At 32.4% G+C, this 9,804-nt stretch overlaps 1 protein-coding gene and 1 long non-coding RNA gene across 6 annotated transcripts; one reads left to right on the forward strand and one right to left on the reverse strand.

The window, feature by feature from the left end:
* Nucleotides 1-43: 43 nt before the first annotated feature.
* LOC125422485 (uncharacterized) lies at nt 44-4,503 on the forward strand. The gene is made up of 2 exons (XR_007241185.2): nt 44-350; nt 3,678-4,503. It is a non-coding gene; the product is annotated as an uncharacterized LOC125422485 (long non-coding RNA).
* On the reverse strand, nt 4,422-9,282 carry LOC107417967 (uncharacterized). 5 transcript variants are annotated; one of them, XR_007241184.2, is made up of 12 exons: nt 9,016-9,282; nt 8,220-8,408; nt 8,005-8,058; nt 7,725-7,835; nt 7,263-7,325; nt 6,873-7,127; nt 6,549-6,695; nt 6,373-6,400; nt 6,096-6,166; nt 5,725-5,784; nt 4,771-4,906; nt 4,422-4,655 (listed from the first exon to the last, which is right to left on the reverse strand). XR_007241184.2 is itself a non-coding variant. In XM_016026629.4 (11 exons), the coding sequence occupies exons 1-11, from the start codon at nt 9,214-9,216 to the stop codon at nt 4,587-4,589; spliced, it is 1,248 nt and encodes a 415-aa protein (XP_015882115.1). In that variant the 5' UTR covers nt 9,217-9,282; the 3' UTR covers nt 4,422-4,586. The 5 variants fall into 5 exon arrangements, 4 of the variants coding, with proteins under 4 accessions (XP_015882115.1, XP_048330314.1, XP_048330315.1 ...); XM_016026629.4 differs by lacking the exon at nt 4,771-4,906; XM_048474357.2 differs by having other exon boundaries at nt 4,422-4,906.
* Between the last annotated feature and the right edge of the window lie 522 nt (nt 9,283-9,804).

The following is a 9,804-nucleotide window of genomic DNA, read 5'->3' on the forward strand; positions in this document are numbered from 1 at the left end:
CAAGTTTTTTACGGGGAAAATCAAAACAAATTTAGTAGATTGTTTTTTTTTTTTTTCTTTAGTAATGAGGAAATGTAATTAGCTATCATGATCTACTCTTTAATCTCTAGGGCCTATATATCTCTTATAGGGTTTGAAAATTTATATAAAATTATAAACATCTATGCCTTACTAATAAATGAAGCAAGGATGCATTTGCATATGATATATGAAAAAAACAATTACATGTAAGAATATATTGTAAGCATGCATATGGGCATAAAATTCTAAAAAGTAGGCATATATAGGAAAAGGATATTTCTCCTTGTGCCTGCTGATGCTTTTTGGGGTGCTGGGATTGCGCTACATGGGTAAGACTTCTTAGCCAACATTTGCTTTCCAGAGCTCATAATAATTCAACATGGCTTTACATAATCTACGTGGAAATGCTTTGAATCATCCATAACTTTGTTCTTGAAAACTGTGGAATATTCTTTTAGCTAGCCTTGACTTTGTTAGGTTGATGTTAGGGCTTAGAAGGGCTAACTAAAAATAAATAACTAAATTGTGCCTCGATATATAAAATGTCAAAACCAATCAAGAATTTTTGTGTATGGATTTATGGGATTAATTATAGATGTTTCAAAAATATAAACAAAGTTTCATAAAGTCACTCCAGAAAAACAAATGGTAAATCATGACTTTGACTAAAATCATTCAATTAGAAGAGACAGTGTGCTTCATACATGGAAAGTAGTATACGTTTTTAGTATATATATCTTGGTTTTTTCCTAAAATCTAAAGAAGTTTTGCTATATTAATCAACTAAATTGAAGAGTGAAACCCTTCAATTACTTCATAAACACCCAAAGATCATGCAGAGGAACATAGGATCCAAAGGGAAAAAGTTTTAGTGTATCTATCCTAATAATAAAGTTATTCTTTTATATATTAGACAATGATTCTGAATTTGAATTCTCAACTCTAATAGTTTTATAAAAAAAAAAATTACAATTATAGTACAGATAAATGGCATAAAAAATAAAACTTAGGAACATTGGATCCATCTTAACCAGTAATAGCCAGTAGCAGCATGAAGGCAAGATATGCCATGAGCAGTGGTGTCCCACAGGACTGGAAGCTTGACTAGCTGCCTTGTCCTTAGCACAAAGAGCCAAATCCTTCCCACATGGTACTAGCATTTTGGCTAGGAACTCATTGCCTTCTCTGTAACACACAGAGAAAACCCAATTAAGGGTCTCAAAAAAAAAAACAAAAAAAAAAAAAAAAATCCACTTAAGGGCAAAATGCATGTTGGGTACATGTATGTATACCATCCCTTTGGCATGGGCAACCCTAAGACTCTTGTTATAGCTATGTTATAATTATTGTGCATGCATTGTATTTGGAATTTAATATATTAAAATTCCCACACATGTGTTAATTTGTACATATACGACGTTTGGAAGAATATACAAATATTTATGTATTATGGGGAAAAAAAAAAAATTTGATTGCAGGGACCAGGGGACTTTTCAGAATGAATGAGTCCTCTTTATAGGAACATACCATGTATAAAAAAACAAGGTGTATCTATATCTATCATATACATATATATATATGTATACGAATGTTAAATTAAATTTTATATCAAAGTTTAAGAACTAGCTAGTATATGGTATTAGTTTTGTATTAAAATCCTATTTGTTCATTATATTTAAAAATGAAAATCGGTACAAAGCAGTGTACTCAAAAATATCTTGGATGTCTGAGAAGACAGTGACTAAATAGATCAGAGTAATATTGCAATGGTACAGAATCCTACTATTTAAATTAAATCATCATGCCTGCTCATATAAAGCTACCAAACAAACCAAATTCCTGCCTATCTGTAGATCTACATATATATATATATATATATATATATCCTAATTAAGCTGCTTCATTTCTTATTAACAACTTCTGTCTTTGCCAACTAAATCAGGAAATTTAACCCAAAACCCAATTAGGATTACTAGCTTTGAAATCTAGGAAGATAGTGAACAAAGTCATTAAGCAGAGATCAGGTTGGCCAAAATAATCATACATATTTAGAAAAAGGTTAAACGGATTCTCCAACCTTTGCCGGGACTTATATTAGCAAGTTCATGTGCCCAAACATTGAAATTGGACGATTCTTGATTTGGAATAAAATTTGTCGGTTTAGAGCCTAATTTAAACTTTTAACAAAAAAGTGAATCATATAAAGTGAATAACAATATTGTTCTGAAACAAAACAAAGTTATAGTGGGAATAGGAAGGTCATGAACAAAAGAGTTAATAGGAAGATGATAAAACTCACCGAGGAAATTAGTAAGAAAGTAAATTTTACAGGAAGCTGCATTGAAATATATACTTTATAGCGTGTATATATATATATATATACACATATGAATGACAAATTCATGGAGTGTCGCTTTCGATCCAACTAGGCTAGTAGTACTACTTATGATATGTCTTGTGACAAACTCTGAAAAAAAAAATTTGTCAAAAAAAACCCTGAAAAAATTGTCATCCATTTTGCATTGCTTAATGGACACCAACTTAATTTTACCATGGAAACAGATTGTTACGTGTACTTCTGCTGATGACATACACATGTTGAGAAAATGAGTATAGGAATGATTGTTCTTATTTTACACGGAACTTGTTACTGTTTTTGATATTATTAAGCTATTTTATTGTTGATTTTACAAACTTGAAGTTTACTCTCATAATGTAACAATTAAGCATTCGAATGATTTGATTTTTTTATTTTTTTTTAGCATTCACATCCTTAATATTTCATCATTGATTATGAGCGATTACACTGTTGTAATTGCTTTGGCAATTTTACAAATTTATATAACTTCTTTTTTTCGTTAATGTTTTTTTTTTTTTTTTTTTCACATGTTCAAATTGAAACTTTGGCTTCCTTTTTTTTGGCTTCCATGAAACTTTGGCTTCTTAAGATATAAGAGGTGATGAACATACAAAAGTGTGTGATAAATAAGTCAATTTGCGTGTGTGATTTGGTTCACTCTTTCAATGCAAGTAATGAAAATTAGAATATACATTTTTTCTCTGGAAAAAGAATTAGAATATACATATGGGAAAAGACAATATTACTTTTTATACAAGCATGCATGTTACTTTTTATATGTATAGGTTTAGATATAAAGGGAAAACACTGTAGACTAGGTAAAGGGAATAAATCTTTTGATACTTTTTAGATACCACACATAAAACATTGTACTTAAACCTATCCACCAAAAAAAAAAAAAAAAAAAAAAAAAAAAGGAACATTTTACTTAGAAATTAACAATATTAATAGGATTTTTTAATCTATCTATCCCAGTAAGAAAGAAATAAGGTGAGAGATATATGAACTGGCACTAGCTTAAGGAAGAAATATTTTGCTTCATATAAAGCATGGCATAATATAAAACTAATATAAAGTATGTAATCATTTATAGAAGGTATAAGAAAAAAACATTCAAAATTACCCAATAGATGAAATGAATGTTAAGATGAGGAAATCACTATTTTAGCAGGGACTGAAAGTGATAATGACTTGGAAGACATCAACTCTATCTTACATTCTTATCGTTGGGATCATGAAATTAGTCAAGGAATATTTATATTATATTTTTATTAACATTATATCTTTTATATATCAGAAACAAGAAGGGGCTCTTAAGGATTAATGTGAGGGGCAGTTGGTAATCCTGTAATCAGTGACAACCCAAGAGTGGGACCTGAACAAAGCCAAATGATGCTGAGAGTGGAATTTAATTTAATATATAATTTTAAAATATATGAAATAATGAAAGCTTTTTCTTTTTTTTATTTTTCCTCCAGCTTCACTTCCAAGTGATAACAGCTGGGATTTTCACTTGCTTAGAAGCAAAAGCATCACCTATCACATCAAATATTGGAATAGCAAAAACAAGAACCAAAAAAGTATTAAATACCCAGCACCCCATTCCAAAGCAAACACCAAACCATACCTATCAATCAACAGAAAAAGACATCTGATCTTCATCCTGTATCAGAAAAGAAAAACGGTTTTTTTTTTTTTTTTTTTTTTTTTTAAATTTATTTTTTGGTCACGGCTGCAAAAACTTTATAGATTTTGATTGCAATACCAAATCATTCATTTTTATTTTTTTGCATTCCATATGGTCATAACTAGCTGATAATCCACCAGTTATATAATTCCTTACTTTTATCCAATTTCAGCAACCCTGTTCACATGGTTTTTGGAACATACCAAAGGAACTTTTCCAACATATGAATTTTATAGATATAATGGTGAAAACTATATTCTATTAGCTTTTCTTCTCTTTCTTCAATATATTTATTTTTTCAAAATCATTTTACAACAATTTCCTTAACGAGTTGAGCTTTTGCCTCTACAATCAGATATAAGTTTCTCAGCATTTATAAAACAAAAGAATATTTCAGATTCACATAACAGAAATGATCTCAGACCATTCAAAATTTCCAAGATCATCTAAATCAAATGAACTACATCTCAATCTCAGTACTAGGGGGCAAAAGAACTAAGCCTTCCATGTTTCAAATTATCACACATTGAAGCGGAAAAGCATCACATCTCCTTCTTGTACAATGTAATCTTTACCTTCAGATCTCAACTGCAACCACCAAAGCTTAATATTAATAAGGTTTCTCCTTTTTGGACAAAATAGTATTAATAAAGATTGATGTAGGATAATACAAGGAAATGGTAAATAAATGAGAGAAGATAACCTTGTGATGCTCATAGACATTAGCACCTTTCAATACTCTACTTTCCAAGCCTATTAGTCATTTACTGACAAAATCAGCCATCTCTCTCATAATCAACATGCATGCCAAATATCACTTTGATTTGACTATTTGGCAACTGTTTGATCAAAAAAGTCTAACTTATAATTTAAACAAGTTGACTGGCAGGACATATTTGGATATCCAACAAACTAAAAGAAAAGATTGACGCATGGCTAGAGACAGACAACTAATCGATGGGCATGGACGAACCACAGGAGGTTATGAAGGCATAATAGTCAAAGTATCAAAATGTGAAACAATAAATGCATTGACGGTTGTTCAAGAGTATAATCACCATAAGACTTAATACATACAATAGGTTGATCAATTGTCATCGGTTTTTCTAGAAAACATTGTAATCCCTATGCAAATTGAACTTGGAAGTCATAAACCAAGCCGAATGAGAATATGCTCAACAGCAGTAACTAGTTGTGGTAAACAGAGTGCAACACCTCATCATTTTCAACTTCAAAGGAAGATTTGAAGCATTGGCTCATTAACAAATCGTCAGATATTAGTTTTACCCCCAACACAAACCATGTTAATCTACTCCTAATACCCAACGGGGGTTCCACGAGAACTAGCTAAGCTAGAAAAATTGATGTTAAACTTTCAGAAAGCGATTTTCTTAACGGGTCAAACATTTGACGAAGCTCATAAGAATGTGTCCCCAGCACCAATTTTTTCTGTCAGCTAAATACCGGTATATTGTACAATATAAGTCATATCTACACCAAACAGCCTTTGAGTTATGTATATAATAGAATTAGGTCCTTAACTGAATAAACCTATAAAAGGCAAATTTACTATTTTCATAAGGCAGACTATAGATTGGTAGTATAGATAGAGCTTCCTGCAAACCGTCCAGAATATTTTGTAAGACCACAAACTTACAACTCCTTTTTCTCTAGCTGCAGCAAGTGAACCAGCAGCAACAAAATCATCATAAGACACCTGATAATGCACACAATGGTCAAAAACATGATATTGGCTAACTATTATGTGCATAACTTTGATACTGCATTAGACTAACAAACTTTTCTTTTTTACTCTCAGAATATAGCCCACTGTGTTTCATATCAATATTTTTAATGGAAAAAAAGAAAAAGAAAAATAAGCAACACACAAAGAATTTTTATGCTTATCAGAGATGCTTTCTCACACAGTCAAACTCACCAAAATATTTATATATATTTTTATTTCATTGCATCAATAATAGGTCTGTGTTCCAGTAAAAAACATAAACTTCTAACTATGATTCTTACCGTCTCAGCTCGAATGAAACCTTTTTCAAAGTCAGAGTGAATGACTCCGGCAGCTTGAGGTGCAGTCATTCCTGATTCAACAAATGAACATAAATCTGAGGATACACATGCTATGATGAAAATGTTGTCCAACACATTTTCAAATACCTTAATAATTTACTTCAAAGCAATGTAGGTACTCTTAACCCCAAAAAAAAAAAAAATAAAAATAAAAAAAAATAAAAATTTACAAAACATTAACAAAATAGAATTTACAACCAGCAGGGGTTAAGCTAACCTGCAAGAATGGTCCATGCTTTTGTTTCCTACATGAGAAGGAGAATAATCATCTCAAAACATGAATCGCTAATAAACTCAAGAATTCATGTTACAAAACATGAGAAGAAGAACAATCATTTCAAAACATGAATTGCTAATAAACTCAAGAATTCATGTCACAAAATTCTTCCTCACCTTCTCGCCAGAAGTAAAATAAGTACGAAGCCCCAAAAGATTATATGTTGCCCTGATAAGATTTCCAAGACCACTTTCACTGACACCAAGAGACTTCAAAAACTCTGTTCTCTCGTCAGCAGGAAGCTCAGTAAGCTCTGACTCAACCTGCAATGAAAAACTTACATGCATAGGACAATGATTAACAATAAGAAAAATGAAGGGCAACAGATCAAAGCTAGAAGAGATGAATTCTAACACTTCTAACTTGCAGACAGTGACAGACACATGCTAAGGATGTACTCTTTAAAGTCTAGCACTTCTTTTTGTTATGTATATGCAAACCTGAGCTGAAATTGTTACTAGTCCAGATTGCAACTCTGATGCAAGATTCATCACTTGGTTGACATAAGGATTACTTCCAGGGTCAGCAACATCAGACTCTGCAACATTTGCTACAAATATAACAGGTTTCATTGTAAGCAGGCAAAGATGCTTTATAGCATCTTTTTCAAAATCTGTTAAAGAAACAGATCGTGCTGGTTTTCCATCCATAAGTGCCTCTTTAATTCTTTCCAGGGCAGATCTTTCTGCTTCCTCCTGAAGTAATAGAATTATTTAATTTCAAAACTAGCATAAAGCATTTATAGATCAAAAGAACATTGAAAGTTTGGGAGCGAGGGGAGTGATATGCTACTTGTTTCAGCAAGTTGGAAATAAGAATCAATGCTATACCTTAACTTTTGACTGCGAGTCTTTTCCCTTGCCTTTTTTGAGCTTCTCTATTCTTTTCTCGATCTGCATTTCTTGTAAAAGATACAGTTTAGTTCAAAATCAGTTCTACTCATTCTAACAAGCGGTAATATGTGATACGATCATAAAAAATAATATATAAATATATATATAGATAGATAGATATATGTGAGTTACCAGGACAATGTTTAACAAAGGAAATTGTTCCTTTGGCACTTAAGAACCATTTAAAGTACAGAACCATCAAAAAGCATGTGACAATCCCCAAACCTTCCCACACCCAAAATACAAAATAATCAAATAAAAATCGAGAAGGTTATATCAAACTATAAAGATCAATGAAATAACCAAAGTGCTCCATATACATTTAAAATTGTTAAATCAGCTCCGAAACTTGAGCCAGAAAGGTCTAGTACAATTGTAAGCAAGTCCAAACTAGCAAACCTGGTCAAGATCTGAGAAGACAAGCTCTAAGTTGATAACATCGATATCAGACTTAGGATCAACTTTTCCATTAACATGAACAATGTCATTATCTTCAAAGCAGCGAACAACCTGAAAAAACAATTAATTGGTTCGGGATATAGAATTGAAAAGCAACATCCGCAAGCATTGGCTCACGTTACACCAACCCATCACAAAATCTCCACTGCGGCCAAATTATTCAATAACAAACAAAGACAAAATCCACAAACGACGGCAGCAGAAAACCAGGGACATAAACCTGAAGTATAGAGTCGACCTCTCGGATATGTGACAAAAATTTATTACCTAACCCCTGCAATATACAGATTAAGAGATAAATAAAGCTAATGCATTTTTTCTAATTCATGACATTCTGGAGGCAGAACAGAAATAACAAATATAGTAATGATAATTCATTGTTTAAGTTGTGAACTCAACAATGATGCCACAATAAGCTAGAGCAAGGAATGTTACCTCTCCTTGACTGGCTCCCTTCACAAGCCCAGCAATATCTACAAATTCTATAGATGCTGGGACCACTCGCTGGGATTTGCTGAGATCAGAAAGCACATTTAGACGTTTATCTGGAACTGCAACAATCCCTACATTTGGCTCTATAGTACAAAAAGGAAAATTGGCAGCTTGAGCCTTCCCATTTTCAACCTGCATGCATGAAAAACTTTTGTATCGTAATCGAGTCTACTTTGCACCCGCAAGGAATACAGGATGCATAATTCCAGACCAATGATGGTTCTTCAACAACATGGTCAACAAAGTATGGGGAGAGAAGTGAGAAAACATAAGGGTTTATGCATGAGAAAGTAGGCTACTAAAGAAATGCCAGAAGTCTATCACCCTGAAACATATTTCGCCCAAAAGTGTTGCCTTTCTTGGAGTTTTGACTTTAAAAATCTACAAAAACATATGCTGCATATCCCAGAACCCAAATTCTATCCAGCTGACTTAATAGGTCATGTAAAAATCATCCATTCCCTCAAGACAAATTGGAAATACATCCAATAACTCCAAGGTCCCAACCACGTCAAAATTCCCAAGTTTGTACATTGTCTGTCAACATCAATCAAAATGAAATACAGTCCCAGTTCTAGTTCATCAGTTTTTTTTTTTTTTTTTTTTTTCAATATATATATAAGCCAGGAAAGCAAAAACATAAACAATTTTCAATAACAAGCAATAAATAGCAGTGGTAAATAAAAATAAATAAAAAAAACTTTAGTAAGAAAGTTGGGTTCTGATCGTTTAATCTTACAACAGCATTGAAGAGAGTGGATTTGCCAACATTAGGCAGACCAACGATGCCGGCTCTAAGGCTCATGCTTATCTTCATGGAAGACGCAGAAAACCCTCTGCTCAATCCCCCAACTACTCCCATCAGCTTATAATGGTTTCTCTGCTGCTTCAGTGGATGAAGGAGTGATGGCATAAGGTGGCTGCAAGCTATTCTCGCCATTTTGTTTTTGTTACAGAAAACTATGCTTTTTCAGTGTTTTTTATCACTGGAAAACTTTCAAAGATAGGAAACAAAGCCATATTTTATGGCTGCGCACCAATGTTTTCGGGTATGATCCTTAACCGACCCATCTTGTTTTCCAACCCGAATTGCCTGACCCGTATCCATGTTCACAACCCAAAAGAAAAAAGAAAAAAAAGAAAAAACAACAACAACAACAACAACAACAGCAACAATAACAATACACACGAACGCGCACATACACACACACACACACAACAAAAAACGGGAGTTTGATCCATATTTGCATGTATAATGCAGTACACTCAGAAAACTCATGAATTAACAACTAAGGAGGATGATGTGCTCCAAAATTAATTCTCCATAACCACACAACAAACTCTTATTCACCAAAAAATAAATAAATAGATAAATAAACTGGTTTTTATTTCCAATAAAGAATCAAAAATAACAAATAAACTGTTTTTTATTACGATAAAAGTGAACCAACCAGTGCAACAACATAAAATTTGATAATACGAAAAATAATATTGAGAAGCATATTTAAATTTTGTACAAAGAAATTAA

The sequence above is a fragment of the Ziziphus jujuba genome, chromosome 2 (assembly GCF_031755915.1).
Source record: "Ziziphus jujuba cultivar Dongzao chromosome 2, ASM3175591v1".
NCBI lineage: Eukaryota > Viridiplantae > Streptophyta > Magnoliopsida > Rosales > Rhamnaceae > Ziziphus > Ziziphus jujuba.

Coding starts and splice junctions, on each gene's coding strand:
- LOC107417967 (XM_048474355.2), bottom strand. CDS start 9,216: ATGGCGAGAATAGCTTGCAGCCACCTTATGCCATCACTCCTTCATCCA. Junction 7,326..7,724: donor TCTTCTCAGATCTTGACCAG/GTTTGCTAGTTT, acceptor CAAGAAATGCAG/ATCGAGAAAAGAATAGAGAA. Junction 5,785..6,095: donor GTTTCATTCGAGCTGAGACG/GTAAGAATCATA, acceptor GTGCATTATCAG/GTGTCTTATGATGATTTTGT.